We start from the raw sequence: 16,338 nt of genomic DNA on the forward strand, positions 1-16,338 counted from the left end.
GCACTGTGTGATTCTTGGGGTGTCTTGTGCAAGGCCAGAATTTGGCCTCGATGATCCTGACGGCTGCCTTCCAACTCAGCTTATTCTACGGTTCTATGATTGTATGATGGACAGGAAGTTCCACCTGATTACGAGGAAGAACTTTTCTGAGCGGGTGATCGCTCATTGGAACAGGTTGCGCAGTCTCCCTCATGGAGTTATTCGGGAGCTGCCTGGACGCAATCCTGAATGCCATGTGCTCTGGGATGAGCGCTTGGACAGAGTGCTTGGCGCATATGACCCGCTGCGGCCTCCTGCAGCCTGACCCACTCTGTGAAGGCGGGACGAGGGCCCGAGGCGGGCGCCGAGGCACGGCCCTCACGGAGGGCAGGCGGAGGGCGGCGTTCCCCCGCTCCCTCCTCCCGCCTGCCCGCCGGGCCGCGGCCGCCCCCGCCCACCCGCCCGCTCGCACCGCGGCGCGGGCAGGGCCCGCTGCGCCACGGCGGGCAAGGCTGGGGCGGCGTCAGCGGGCGCGCGGTGCCGGCTCCAGGGCTTTAAAGCAGCGTGTAAACTGAGATGCTACCACAGACAGCGGCGCGGCGGCGGCGGCCGCAGGAGCTCCTCGAGCCCAGACGGGCGCCCGCCTTTCGCCCCCGCCGCGCCCCGGGGCATGAGAGCGGCCGCCCCGCGGCTCTAGGTACCCCCCGGGCCCCATGGCTACGACCCGCGCTGCCCGCGCCCTTCTCCTGCTGCTGCTGCTGCTGTGCCCGCCGGGGCTGCGGCGGGGGGCGCGGGGCGGCGGGCAGCGCCCGCGGGGCTGTCCGGCGCCGTGCCGCTGCGAGCTGGACGGAGTGCTGCTCCGCGCCGACTGCTCCGACCGCGGCCTCACCGCCGTGCCCGCCAACCTCAGCGTCTTCACCTCCTACCTGTAAGTGCGGGCGGGCCGGGAAGGGCGCACCGGCGGCGGCGGGAGGGCTCGGGCCGGCCCCCGGCGCTGACAGGAGGCGCTCCGTGCCCGGAGAGAACGCCAGACTTCAAATAAGTTTCTAATCGCTTTTTAATCAGCGGACGCGTTGTAAAGCGTTTATAGGTATCTGGCTATCGCGGTGCCCGGTCCGGCGCCCGAAGGATCGCTGTGTGATGTGCCGTTTGGAGGGTAATTAAAAGCGATTGCAACAGCAGAAACTCGACGCGATCCGCCGGGACGTTATCTTCACCTTTGCTTCCCGGGACAGGGCTTTGAACTGCGGCCGCCGCTGATTTAATCGTTAACAGATCTCCCCTGTGTTGAGTGGAGTAAAGGCAGTGAAAAAAGCGCGCTCCCGGGGGTCGGGCAGCGCTCGGGGACCGGAGTGCCCGTGTCCAGACACAGGTGCTTGTGTCCAGATCCCGCCTGGGGCCGGCGCACCCCGCCCCTCGGGAGGCTGCCCCGGGCCTCGCAGTGCCCGCCTGAGCGGGCATCCCCGCCGGCACGGGCTGCGGTGCCTGCGAGCTGCGCTGCATCTCGGGCGCGATGAATTACAGCGTGTAGGGACGGAGCCGGCGAGAACGGAGCAACTTCGTATTAGCAAAAAACCCATCCAGAACTCTGGTGAAACTCTTTGTTTCCTTATTTATGGCCCAATATTCGTCGCTTAGCCTCTCGTGGTTTCGTCTTTCGTTGAAAGTGCTGGTGCTCCAAGTGTTGCTTGAGTGTTGTCCTTACTGATTCCATAGTTTTTTGTGGTTGCTTGACCAGTAGGTTGTTAATTTACTGCGTATTGTTCGTACCCAGCATAAAGTATGTCTGGCTTTGAACGTTGTTAGTCCAGTCTCTGTATCCTGACATGCTGTTAACACGCTTGCTACTATAGTTACTGTGAAGATGCTTTCACAGTGTTATGTGTCTGGGGTACTAATCATTCTGAGCGCACTTCTCTGTTAATACCGTACTTCAAAGGACATAAAATATATATCTTACATCGGGAAAAATAGAACAAAGTAAGCTAGAAATGGATTTCTGCAGGAAGTACGAACATGACAACATAGACAAGGTGGAAATTAAGCGCAGCCAACCAAATCTAAGTATGTATTAGGGGAAAGCCTAATTTAAAGAAAATAGCATACATTTTTAAAGAGGGTGAACAGCTGAAAGACTTTTTTTATATAATATGCATGTAAATACTATTCTGAGCTTTTTCTTAAGATCAGTTTTAGCTTATTTCATCAGAAACATTTCAAAGTCAAAGCTATTGATAATGTTAGAAGGCAGGAGTCAGCAGCCAGCATTACTGAACGACCGCTTGAAGTACAGCAAAACTTTGGCTATGTGTAATAAAGATGCAGTCCTTAAGACACATAGAAGGTCTGCCACTAGTTCCAAAAGTAGCTGGTCAGTATTTTGGGTAAACATGAGATACAATGTTTTCTGGTGCTTTGGAAAGCCATAAACAGAAAGGTAGATGGTGATGGTATGAAGGCATACTTAAACTGTACATATCCTGTGTTAAGAAGTAGAGTCCCTAAATTCCTCACTGCTTGGAGGAATGCTAAAACCAGAAAAACACGAGAGAATCTACTGTTTGACTGTTCTATGAAGAGAAAGCGAGCATATATGTGGTGATGTCAAAATACTATTGCTGGGGTTCTTCTGCCTCTGGTAACCTGCTTCTTGGAAGGATTGTGGTCTAGTCTGTCTGCCCTTTTGTTTTTAAATTCTTCCGTCCTTCAGAAGGAATGTCTTTCTCCAGTCAAAAATCCTCTGTTCAGTAACGTACTGAAGTGAAAAAATGTTATTTGGAAAGGCAGACTTCTAAATGACTAGGACTGCATGCAGGCAGTATAAAGTTTAAAAGACTAGTTTATACACATAGATGACTACACTTACCATTTTCCAAATTTACAAGGCTGCTATTCTTGGATTGATTAATTATTGCCTAATTATGCAGAATTGTAGCTCCTGCCTGCCTTCTGTAAAGAACTGTCAAATCTCATAATCTGTAGATGGCTAAGCAATGGCAAATTTTAAAACTTGCCTGCTTGTTATAGGCATGTTTGCCTCCCTGAGCTTGGTAATGGCCAACCAGCTGCTTCTTGATTATTCTCCTTTCTGTTTTGGTTGTTTTTTTCCCCCCCAAAACCCAAAAAATGTCTCTTTCTGCTCTGACAGTTTTTACCTCAGATCAAAGCAAGAGATTAAAATTGTATATTCACATTTAATCTCTTTCCAGAAAAAAACAATCTCCTTCAGCTGATTCTGTTCTTCTACCATAGATATATCTGACTAAAACCAGTGTGTAGTACTACCTGGGATTAAGTTTGAGCTTTTAAAGCTTGGGGTTTTTTTTCTAAATTACTGAACTTTTTATCTTAGTTTAACACTCAGGAGAAAAAGGTAACTGTTTCCTTGGCATTCACTGGAGATGGTGTGAAAAGCTGAAATGCTGAGGCCATTAAAGGTTTGTTTTATTTTGAGACAAATGTCTATAGAGCATGATATATTATGGTGTCTGAATTTTGCATGTACCATCATTTATTTTATGATGGTGCTCTTGCAGTAGAGCTCAATGTACTCTACAGATGGACCTGCTACAATTTCTCCATTCTCATTTATAATCCCAGGCAGCATTTCTTGCCTCCCATCAAAAATATTTTTATTTATGATTATGTGTCTGCTGCCATGAGCTGCTAGACTTTTTAAGAGCAGGCAAGAAGAATCCAAGAGTTTCTTTCCGTTCCTTTTTCTTCATTTACTTTTAGGCTAAGTAATGTATTCAGTGTATTCAATGCAACTCCTGTTGACATAAATGAGAATTCCATGTGCTGATGAAGGGCAGCCCTGAGTCTCTGTTTCAAATTAAGAACAGGTCACTTTCCTATCAGTTCACAGAGGAAAGAAGAAGCCAGAATCTACAGGTCTTTTGCACATGGGACCCTCATTAATTCTCAAACCAAAACCATGAGTTAGTGAAATATCGTTACCATTTGCTGTGATGTGGAAAACTGAAGTGGAGAAGGGCTTGCTCAGAGTTAGAGGTAAAGTTTATGACAAAGTCAGCCATTAAAGAAATCCTAACTCCATTGTTTAACCACAGGCTTGTCCTACTTTACCTAAATAATTAGTCATTAAAAATCGTGTAAAATCTGGAAACTCCTGTTGAAGAATATTTAGTATGACAAGTAATGAAAACAGATTTTCTTTTCAATCTCATGTGATGACAATATAGAAGACAGCACTTAGAGATTTTTAGGTTCTTTGTTTTGGGCCTTGACAATACAAAAAAGTAAGTTTATTATAACTGCCAGGGCTATCTAAGAATTCATATGCTGTGTTTGTGATCAAAACCTGTCAATGATAAGCAGAATGTTTGCAAAATGTTAACATCATAGATTGACAAAGACACGCATGAATACAAATGTAAATGTTGCAGCAGGTTGCCTTTTACATTATAGTTTAATGGAAAAGTTTAAATTTAAGTACATTTTAAATATGTGTTCTAACACTTGGTGAAATATGTTTTTTTTCATATAAATTATTAAGAAAAAATTATTTTTCAAAACTTTGACAGTATTGATATTATTACAGTAGAACCTATGAAGAAGAAATCAGTGCATGTTATAAGGTTTCAAACCTATCAATCTTCTAGTAAATTTTGACCTTCCACTTCATTGATTTCTATACTATTTTATTTGATGATAACTATTCCTGTGGAGCACAGTAAAAAAAAAGATTCTGAAAGTATTTAAGACTACTAAACATAAAAAATGAAAAGAAAGAGAAATGTAATGAACCTGAATGAAAAGATTATTTACTATTTTGAAGGTAAGGAAGTACAGTCCCAGAAATTAACAATACTTCTGAAATAAGAAATATAGTCATTTCTGTATCAGGAATACCCAAAATCATTAAAACAATCCTTTAAGGTAAATTTGCATCCTTTTAGTCATTTTTATCTCACAGTGCAAATTCAGGTCTTGTCTGTGTCTTCTCGAGAGGTATTTTGGGAATGACCATGATTTTTCAAATAGATCAAATAGCAGCATATCTTCTTACAAAGAAGTGAGATTTTTTAAAGTCTCTCACACCTTCCAGATCCCTTGGCAAGACTTAGGAGTTAGGTATTTTGTAAAATGTCTATCTTTCCTTAGAAAGTAATTCTTCACATAGCTACAAACTTTATAGACCTTAAATTAACTGATTGTCATGTGGTTTCAGTTAGTAATCTGAATCTTGTCCTGATTGAGGATGAAGGTGAATCCAGATTCTGGATTTAGAATTTAGTGCTAGATCTCCGCTTTTGAAAAGGAAATGTAACATTTCCTCTGTACTTGTGGTCAAACAAAAACTGAAGTAACAAACTGTGTAAAGTATCATGTTCGTCAGTTTTCAAGAGATTTGCTTTAAATTTCAAAACATAGTGTGTTTTGAAAGCAAAGTCAGTTTCTTTGAGAAAGATTTGGATTGAAAATGTATTTTGAAATATCATTCTTCTCACTTGAGACTACAGTGTTAAAAATAACTTTACACTGCTTCCTAAAGAGCCTTTTGCTGCTCAGAAAGGAAAAAAAGGCTCTCACACGTTACGTCTCTCCTTTAGCATTTGCTGTGTGGAAACACTGCATGAATTGACAGGGAAAAGGAAGCTGGCTTTAAACTGGGAGAATACAAGGTGCTGACAGAGTGAAGGCACCTTCCCTTTGGTTGGTACCTCAAGTGCATAGGACAATTGGCCGGGCAGAGGGAGCCTGACTCCAGCTGAGAACGCGTGCACCGGGCTGACCTTCCCAGCCAGCATGCCAGCGGAGATTAGACTTCCCTCAAGTGCTCCCTTGTTAACCCAGTCTTTTCTGTAATGTCGTTTGTCTTTCAAATGCTTAAAATTGCTACCAATCTTTCAGTAGTCCAGATCACCTTCTTTTATTCTGTTTGTTGGTCAAGATAATATTTCATCTGCATGCACTGCTTTCTTAATTCTCTGTTGGCTATTTAAATGGTCATGATTAATACAATTTATGGTGTTTTCCCTGACTTCCTTGAACTGTCCAGCAGATCTGATTCTTTTCCCAGTAAAAATCATGGTAAATAAGGTGTGGTTCCCTTGGCTCCGAGTAAACTGATTGAAGGCAGAACATGATGTGGTGTTTTTGACATACCAGAACAGCTTTAGACTTCAGTTAGAAGAAAATACCCTAACATCTTTAAAAAAAAATAAGATGTGATCAAAGCATGCTTACTCCTCGGACATTTAACAATTCATGTGGCAAATCCATATGCTATATGCTCTGTACTGTTTGCTGAGAAAGCCTGAGAATCTCTTGTACAGTTTTACTGATCAGATGTGAGAAATTTATCGCCTGGAGAACCATAAAAGAAACAAATGTGGTTGGGGAGGAATAGGGCCTGAAATGGTGTTGCTGACACTTGTTGAAGGAGTGCTGCCTTCTCATATCTCTGAGAATTGAGGTTTAAATTAAAAATGTACAAAGGTAGTGAGCTGTTTCAACTGTTCAGGGCGGAAACTCATGGTACTCCTGACTTAGTCCTAGTGCTTTTTTTTTTTTTTTTTCCCCTGAAAGTCTACAGGCAATATCTGGTAATTTTTGAATTAGAGACCTTAGAATGAGTATTAAAGAAGCAGCAGCACCCAAATAGAAATACTGTCCTGGCATGTCTTTGCCATTTAGACAAAAAAGACCCCCAGCCAGCTTGTATTATGCTAAGTGCCAGCAATCCTTGTATCTCTAGACAGTAATGAAATGGGATTGCAATGCAAGTTCCCAGGAACTGATGCAGTTTTATCTGGCTTTGCTCAGACAGTACATTCTGTATCACCTTCCAGTTTTATTATTTTCTTATGTTTTACTAATTTTTAGCTATGAGCTTTGGGTTTTAGGGGCCGTGGCCACAATACTGAGGCCATTCTCTGAAATGACAAGTTATATTTTCATGTCTAGTCACTGCTGCAAAAAATAATTAATTTCAAGTGTAGTGTTATCCAACAATGATAATTATAATAATCAGCCACTCCCAAACTGGGATTTTATTGGTAACAAATGGGCACTTAGTTTAGGTCCAATTGTATGATTTGGCTTCAGTCCTGCAAATACTTCTCCAGATACTTTAGTGTCAGGAATGGTTCCACTGAAATCACATGTGCAAATGTTTGTTGATGAAGACCTTTACTTATTCTAAAATAATTGTCCCTTTCCCAAGTATCAGCTCTGGGGAATAGTTTCATTAAGCTGTTCTGCACTGCTGTCTCATTGCACAGCCTAAAGCATTATATATATTATAAATAATTAATATCATTGCTTTTAAAAACATTTCAAAATCTTAGACTGATTTGAATATTCAGCTTTATCTGGAATGCACCATCTTCCATCAGTATTAAATTATGTCATTACAGTGAAATAATTTAAAGGACATATTTTGACTAAAAATTTCTAAAACTTTTTGCCTTATATTTTGGAAGTATAGTTAGTTTTGCACAGGTGATACAATATTGTGTGCATGGAGGCATCCGTGTATAGAGAGATGTTGGACAAATTTTAAAAACTATCTATCAGTCTAAAGCAGCACAAACAACTATAAGTCTTGCCACACAAAATCTCTCCCCTCATTTGATGACACTTGATGAAATGGTTTCTTTTTATTGAGAGTAACCATGCTTAGTGAAATTACTAAACGTAAGCATTAATTACTTAAGAAATGCAGAATTATTCTTTTAATTGAAACTTAATGTGCATAATGATTGTGAATAAAATTAACCCTTTTTTTGTGGTGTTTGGTACTACTACTTTACTTTTTTTTACAGTTTTTTTTTTCTGTTCAGTTTTTTACCTAACACTTCAGGCTGCTTTGTTTGGGGATAGAACAGTTAAAGCACTGGTATTACACAGAAATTGGAATTTCCTAGCCCTCATTTCTGCAGCAGTAGGCATCTTATGATGCCAGTTATACCATGTCTTCTGGATCCTGGGATAATAAAAACGCTAGTGTAAGTGAATGAAAGAACAGATGTGAGATGATGTCAGCATCAAGGGAAGTGTAGCTGCGCTGATTTGGCATTCACTGAGTTTGTAAATGAGTCTCTGTGTAGCCTCAGGGGAGAAGAAGGTCATAGCTGGCAAAGGAAGCAAGTAAGATAAGACAAAACTCTCATCCACAGCTGAAAGTTACCTGTTCTGAACCACCTTGATGAGTAACTTGCCTTTGAGCTTGATCCTTAATCAGCTTGGTGTGGAGGCTGCCTCAGAAATTAAATATTTCTCCTGTTGGTCTCGCATATGATGAGGCTGCATTTATGTTTGTAGTGGACAGTGAGACCAAGTTGTCCAGTGTCCAGAAATAAGATTCATCCTTAGGAAGGCATAGAAACCAAAGTTTCTTAAACACCCTACGTCACAGAGATTGTCATTTTGGAAGCATGAAAATAGGGGAGAAACTGCTTCTGAGAACAGGGAATATGATCAATTAGCTATAACTGGGATTCAGGTAGAAACCTTGAAGTTCTTCTCCTGGATATTATATGGATTCAAGTAAACACACAACTTTTCTCTACTCTTTCTCCGTTTATGTAATGGCTGGGAAAACTGCCTACAACTGAATCTGACTAATTTGGTGGTGGCTGAAAAAAGCTGGAGAATGATTGATTGATAGATTAAGAATACTTAATTAGGTACTAATTATGAGTATGACATGGTAAAATAAGGGAGGTCCCAAGGAATTTTCTTCACAAGGATGTATGTCTGCCTTTCAGTTTTGTTCCTGGATTTGTGACCTGAACTCTGTGATATATAAGCTTCTTATTGGAATGAGTGAAGTCTGTGCAGGCATCTGAGAGTAATATTTGACCTGCTGACAAGGAAATACAGGATGCATACGCTTGGTGCAATATGGAAGTATTGCCTGCACTTGTGCTGAAGTTGTGCAAAGACAAGGATTTGGAAGCAGTCCAAAAGAGGTGCAGGTTCAACCTTGTGACCTGACGAGGGTCTCAGGGAGTACATTCCTGTCCTAGAGTGTCCCTGCATAAAGCCTCACTGTATTGACTGTAACCTGCAACAGGCAAACACAATTACAGAAGGGTTAACAGAGCAACAAAAATTACATGGAGAACAAAGAGGCAGCAGGTTGCTTGGGAATCTGCCTGTATTGGTGCCATAGAGTGACATGTACCTCTTATCAGGCGGCTCAACCAATTTTAAACATTTTAAACCCTCAGAAGTGTCACTCTAGTCTAGAACTAATTTCTAAATTCCCAATTCACATTTGTGCCATGTGTATGCAGTAAGACTTTGGCAGAGGTATCAGAAATGTTTGTTTCTTCCGTGGAGATAAGACCTGAGGATATACTTGTGTTGGGGTGAAGAGTAAGGATGTGCAGTATTGCTGATAGGTGTTTTTAAAACTTGAGTGTGAGGCACTGTGGAAGAGTAATTGGTAGCAGGAAAAGGGTCTCGTGCTCTTTTTTAGGCCTAGCATTGAAAAGGGACAATGTAAAAGCTCTTGACCAGAGATTAGTATCTGGGAATACTGTAAATTCCTCAGCATATGGAGGCTTCACTTTGTCTCTTACCTGTTGCCTGCACATATGTAAAGTAGTGTGAACTGTGAAGTGCCAGAACTTTTTTTCCTTCTAGGCAAGACAGAAGATGTGAAAAGAAAGACCAGGACAACGACTTTGGAACATCCTAACTACCTGAAGGCCAGAGACAGTACAGAACATAGTTAAATACATTCTTGAAATCTTGAGGTACATGTTTTTAGAATAAAAAATGTTTGTTGAATATGCACTATGATCTCAGAAATGCTTGCTACCCCTCAGCCTTGATGAGAAGCACCTGGGCTAACCTTTTTTTTCTTATAAGAAACCCTGTCTGCTCCCAGGAACTAGTTCTGTCTAATGAGCTCCTGTTTTTTAATGAACAGCCATGGAAACCTATTTTTCTTGCTTGAATGACAATCCAAGTGGAACAATATTTTTGTTATTAAACTTTCAAAGAAAGTTACCGACCAGTATTGTGACCATGATGGAAAATTACTGACTAAAGCCTTGAGACCCTACAAACAGGAGTCCTAAGTGAGATCCTTTGAGCTCTCCTGGTTCACAGCAGGCTGTGAGTGGGAATCTCCCTCTACAAGGGACACCTCTCAGAGCCAGCGAACTCTCAAGTTTCTTACCAAGATAATTGGAGGATCACTGCCAAATGCCACCCATGGGACCTGGGTCAATATCCCCACTCCTTGAAGCTCAAACCTTCACCCATAGAGATGAAAAGGTGTCTGATATGAGTACTGCACTGAAACTGGAATTTTTCACAGATCTATACCTTGTACATATTCCCTTAGGTGTTTGTGTGAGTGTGACTATGCAACAGCAAATGTGCTGCAAATGTTTCTCTCTTAGATTTTTAAGTGGGTTAGATTCATAAGGTATGTATGAGTTGCTATTGTGCTTATATAGTAAATTCTATTGAATCTTTCGACAAATTGTTCAAATTAGGCTATTAAGTGCTGCTGAATTTAAATGTGGTTAAAATCTTTAGGTGTAAGCCATTGGTCAAGTCTAGGGCTAAATTTGGCAGGCAGGTTTACCCTAAACTTTGGGACTAAAAGAAAGAGTCTCTCTTACTCCTTTTAATGCTTACCCTTTTTTCATCCTCAGCCTCCACAGAGATAATTTTGGTAGGTTTTTAGATTTTAGTCTGATTTTTCTCTCTTTAACCATCTAGTTAGCAGTAGAGTGAACCTTGCCAATGAGCTTTGTCATGTTTTCACTTTAATATTAAACCTGCTTTTTCCAGTGATTCTTTGAACAACCTGAGACACCCACTCATGACTCAGATTTCTGTATGCCATTCCATGTAGGAAAATTAGTAGATTTATGCCAAGGAAGACTTCACGTAGTTTCTGCTATGCTTATACTAATGGAACTAACTTAATTGTATGGAATTGGTACTACTGAAATAAATTGAATTTGAAAATTTTGAAGATTTTTGAAAAGCATTAATTAAATTTAAGCATTTGCTTTATTTTTGAAGTGTCAACTCTTTACAGAAAAGCTTCTGTTGTGTCATTAGTATGCAGTGTTCATCTTTTTGAAATAAAAAAAAAGTCAATTTTTTCTTAAAAAAAAAATATTTTAGGCGTACCATTGAGTGATCATCATTATTGCCTTGTTTGCATCAGAATGCAGATTCTGGCAGGTGAGTTGTGTTCTGTCAAGGAGTTGTGCCAACTGTACAGATCATGCAGGAGTTTCAGTAAGGAGGGAATTTCTTTTGGTTTTCAGTCCTTTTATGGCCATTGTTGATAACATTAAGTGAACAGAGCAACAGGTATTTTTCGTACTGTGCTGTGGTACATTCATTCCACTTATAGGCAGAAACAACTGTCATACCAAATAGAGTTATCAAAATCACATTTCTGTACATATTGCTGCCTCAGCTGTTCGGCCTTCAATGGCTGTCTCTGGTCAATTTGTGAAGAATCCCATAAACCTGAATCCAGATGTGGTCTGTTTTCTACATTTATCATCAATCATGGATACGGCATCTTGTAGTCATGCAAGCTCTATGTTCCTGCCTGTCTTTCCATAAAGCAGTGCTGGAGGAGCATCAGATTTCACAAGGAATTCGTAATATCCAGATTTACTGGATGGTATTATTTGCAGTGTTCTATCTCTGTGTGGGAAGTCTATAAGGAAATGCTGTCTGCTCTCAATGTGCTGCTGTCTTAATCCCTTCTGATAAGAGCTTGTGAAAACTAATTATGAGCCAGCTTGATTCCCAATGAAGCTAGAACTGAAACTCCTTTCAATTATGTGGATGGAACCCCTGGTATATCACAATTTTATTGTAGAGGATTCTGTTGGGACATGATGAGTCTAATCTAAAGGAAATTACTCACTCTTTATCCAAATACCTCCATACTGAGTTGAGAACTCAACTTCTTTTTTTTTTTTTCAGTATTTAGTGAATGAGTTATTACTGAAGTATCAACGATAGTAATTCTATTGTTAATGACATTCGTTAGTGGTTTGGATTGTCTTAGCATGGAGAGCTTCCATTAAGTTGTGTTCACAGTTTTTATAAAGCAGTATTAAGGTGGTTGTTAGTAATGACCAAATGAAAATAAGAAATCTGTGTATCATCATTTAACAATATGAATTTGGTGAATGGATGGATGTCCCCACCACAGGAGAATTACAGCAGAAAGACAAAAAGGAAAAAAAAATACACCTTACCAGCAGAAGATTGTCTGTGTTCTTTCAGTTAGTATTATCTCTACTAGTATTAGATGTTTTTTTCTCTATCTGTAAAATGGTGCTGCTTGTCAGAAAAAATTCCAAAAATTAAAAGACTTAGTAATTTGACATATGTGAGCAGGTTTAGACATAAACCAAGTGTTCCTCTATGCTGCTGAGTCTGTTTACAATGAAATGCTTTGGGCCAGCACTAACCAATAGGACACTTGAGAAGATGGGTCTAAGGAGTGGACCGAGCAGCTGGGGTATTTGTACACTGCTTAACTCTCAGAGCAGCTCCTGGCTCACTGGGGAAACAGAAGTCCTCGAGCAGAGTGACAAGCAAATGCCCAAGTCAGTCCCCTCAGGGGCAATTAGAGCAGGCCTGTTGCCCCTGCAGTGACCCTGGCTGCACTTTGGGAATGCACGGTCCAAGGCCGTGCAAGCTGACCCGAAACAAGCAGGGCTGCACCAAGTGGAAGAATGACAGAGGACAAAGTGTGTTCAAAATTTTTCTTTATACACTATGGCGCAATTATTGATGAAGATGAAATATGAGGTGGAATTTCTCAGTAGAGTGCGAGATAGAAGCCTTGAAGTTGCATCATAAAATGATTCTGCAGTGCTGTTTCAGAGCATATAATTATTGAGTTAGTATTTTAATGATGTACTATATGTATATTTTCGTCTCTTGTTAAAAAAGATATATTGAATATTTTGTTCTTTGTCAGGGAGAGTATAAAGAAAGAACTTCAGAGATTGATTTCAGTAACACAGGGTTTAAAAGGATAGAAAGAAACCTCAACAACATTCAGATATTTATGTTCCCTTTTATGTCGTCCACCAAAACAGATAATGCAGAGAGTTTTATTTTCCTGTGAATATTTCCTTTTCATAGTAGTCTTGTTTATGCAGTTGTCTCTGACTGCCAGTTTAAGTAAAAATACATCATTAAATGTTTTGATAGGCAAGATAATGGGTTTTTTTTCTGATAGTATGACATCATAAACTAAGATTATTATCAAGCACTCAAAGAATAAATAGTATTAACATAATATTTTGAGTATTAACATATTAATTAACATGAGACACAATATTGATGGATAAAAATTCAAGCTGGACAAATGAAAGTGAATGTTAGACCAATGGAATAATGTCTTCAAACATATGACACTAAATAGATGTGCGGTTTCCTATGAATAAATTACTAAAATGCCAGATTGCTGCTGTAGAGAAACAAGTCTGGGATGTGACTGGGTAAGTATATACATAAGGCTGAGTGGTATTAAAATGAATAAAAGCTTGATTACCAGTTTGAATACCTCTTCTGTACCTCATGCTACTCTATCAGTATTTCACAGAGTATGCAATGCCGTTGACTGCGCTACTTTTGAAGAAAAATTCAGTAAGGGGTATTGGAGCAGAGTTTATGCTGCTTCTAAATTCAGGAGCAGGGGTGGCTAGAGGTATATATTGCTATTTTGAAGTATTTTCCTTTGTGGGTTACTTAAGACAGCAACACAGCTCACAGAGAAAGGCCTTACAATGCTTCTTAGAAAAGCAGTCAGCTCATGTATAGATAGGGAATTGTTCTGCTATCAAGCAGAGAACGTAAAATGTCTTTGTCTGGCTTCTGAGGAGGTTTGCCATATACCAGTGTCTCATCCCAAGAGGGCTAGAGGCAGATGAGGACTGTTCAGACTGATCCACTCTTCCTCAGTTGTGTTAAAAATGATGGTCTGTCAGAGCTGTAAGTTTAGTTCAGCAGTTCAAGTCCTTGGCTATTCTTGGATCTTAAAAAAAATTACATTTATGTTCTTAAACTATCACATGCAGAATACATGACAATATACTACAAGCTTTGCTAGCTTTAAGTAAAGCTCACCAGTAAAATGATTTTATTTATTATATATACTGTACTTTCTGGGGACATAAGCAAGTGGCTGATGCCAAAGTGTGGTAATGATTTCAGCTGCAGTGGTTCTTTATAGTGCAGTGCCTCCACACACCCTTTAAGTAATGTCTTTCAAGTGTAAAATATGTTAAATTTCTCAGTACCTGAATCCTTCCTTCTGTCAAAGTGGAAATACTGCTCACCTGTGCATTAAATTTTGTATTGGGTACAAAGATATCCTGTGTTCATGGGAGTCCAGCAGTTACATTATTTTGGATCCATCTGTTGACCTAGCCGGTTTGTGTCTGGAAGGAAAGATGGATCGTGCTGTGACTGGGGTGACATCAGGCAATCATCTGTAGAGACTGTTACCTCCCCATCTTCCTCTCAGTGCCTGGTTCCTTCCTGGTATGTCTGTTTGCCTTTTTACATCTCTGAGTGCCTACACAGATTTTATGACCTTTAGCCTTACGATCTTTAATGTCTTACACCTGAAAACAAAGCTTTTTCAAGCTTCTCACATTACTACTCCAGATCTAGGAAGAGACTATTCCTAAGATTATTGTAGCTATTGAATCTGATTTAAATGGCTCATTATTTTTAGACATTACCTGATAAGATAGACTATTTCCTTTCTAAGTTGCACTTGATGGAATACATAGAGATATTGTCTGTGCCTGTATTTGGCATATGTTTGAGCCTTATAATATTTATTTTGTTGTAAACTCTTATGGTAAATTGTTTGGGATTTTTAAAATTACTTTAAATTAAAGTTCCCAAAATAAATAGTGAATGTCTAGTGAATACAATTTTTAAAAAATTATTTACTTTCAAAAATGAAAAAAATACGGAGTAATCTAAATTAGTGCCACCATTGCAGAAGCTACTTTTGAGAGCCAATTTGTTCTTTGCTCTAATTACTCTGCCTGAAAGAACAACAGAATGAAGACATTGTTGACATGTAGGGTTTAGTCCAAAGATTGTACTTGTGGGTATGTAATGAAATCTTACATTAGTGCTTTAGTGAAAGATATGAGGAAAAGGGTAGGAAAAATGTGATTTTTATGCTTTATTTTCTGATAAATTTAATCTGTACACTTTCACTTTTGGTCTCACAAGCACGAAATTTCATCATTCAAAAGCAGGAGAAACCAAAATGGGATCTTTCTCCAGGCTGTGAAAGGAAACAGATTTAGGACTGGCTAGATCTGTGAGGAGAAAGAACTTAGGAAAAGTAGAGCACCAAAAGTGAACTTCCAAGGTGCTACCATGTGTGCTGACCTCTGAGAGTCCTGGCTCAAGTGCAGTTGATGATTTTGCTTAGCAGGCACTGGGAAAAGAACTTGCTTTCTGCAGCAGAATTCCCTGTGTAGGAGTTACTTGTCTTTGCTAGTTAAGTTTCTGAATTCATAGAATTGGAAAGAAGATAGTGCTCAAAATTTTCTGGAAGATTGGAGTTGGAAGAGCAAACTCAGGAAAAAATGTGCTTCCATATTAAGAGTCCCTCTGAAGCAGAGATATGTTTAGATGTTCATATTGGCCTTCCCCTCCCCTTGGAGCCAGTTGGTCCCACACTTTTGCTCTTGGCTCCATCATTTTCAGCTGTGCTGACTCAGCTGTTTTTTGGACTCTGCTCCTAAACAGTTCTGTGAAATAATCTAGTTTAAAAAGAAGCACACTTCTGGTTGAAAAGTATGTGTCTCATTTCACTGAAACGTTTGGCAGAAACAGCCAAACCAGCAGAGCCTGATGGACAGGGACTACAAATGTGGAGTTCAGTGAGCAGGTGAAGGGATCAGGAAACTTTTCAAGTGCCCTTGCACTGTTGCAGATTGCAATGCAAAGATGACCCTACAGAAAACCATAAGGATGGGATTTTCTTATCTTTGATTTAGTTGTAGTCATGTGCTCATTAGCAAAGGTCTTTTCCCTTGATTAATTTGGTATAGTTGATGAACAATATCTTGTAAAAATCTCATTGGCTATGCTTATAACAGACACAATATAAATTCTTCAGAATTTTCCAGATGAATCTAGAATTCAGCAGAACTGAGTAGCCAAACGTTCTCAGAGAATCTGAGTTCAATTACAGTCCTTCAATTTAGTAGTCAACCAAGAGAAGAATTTTTACCCAGACATAACTCTCTGAAAGTCACAGTTCCAGAATTTGTAAGTATGGTAAATGGGAAGTATATACACCAAATTTCATATATATATATATATATATATATATATATA

The 16,338-nt window shown here is 39.9% G+C and overlaps 1 protein-coding gene across 3 annotated transcripts in view; it reads left to right on the forward strand.

Moving 5' to 3' along the window:
• Window positions 1–487: 487 nt before the first annotated feature.
• The window catches only part of LGR5 (leucine rich repeat containing G protein-coupled receptor 5), a 90,188-nt gene continuing 74,337 nt past the window's right edge, over window positions 488–16,338 (forward strand). For 2 of the 3 annotated variants that reach the window (XM_033514618.1, XM_033514617.1), the window contains exon 1: window positions 488–907. In XM_033514618.1, the coding sequence (XP_033370509.1) occupies window positions 693–907 (215 nt within the window). In that variant the 5' untranslated portion in view covers window positions 488–692. The remainder of the gene's footprint in view (window positions 908–16,338) is intronic. The other variant, XM_015629160.3, reaches the window with a different exon arrangement.

This window comes from Parus major, chromosome 1A (assembly GCF_001522545.3).
Source record: "Parus major isolate Abel chromosome 1A, Parus_major1.1, whole genome shotgun sequence".
Classification (NCBI taxonomy): domain Eukaryota; kingdom Metazoa; phylum Chordata; class Aves; order Passeriformes; family Paridae; genus Parus; species Parus major.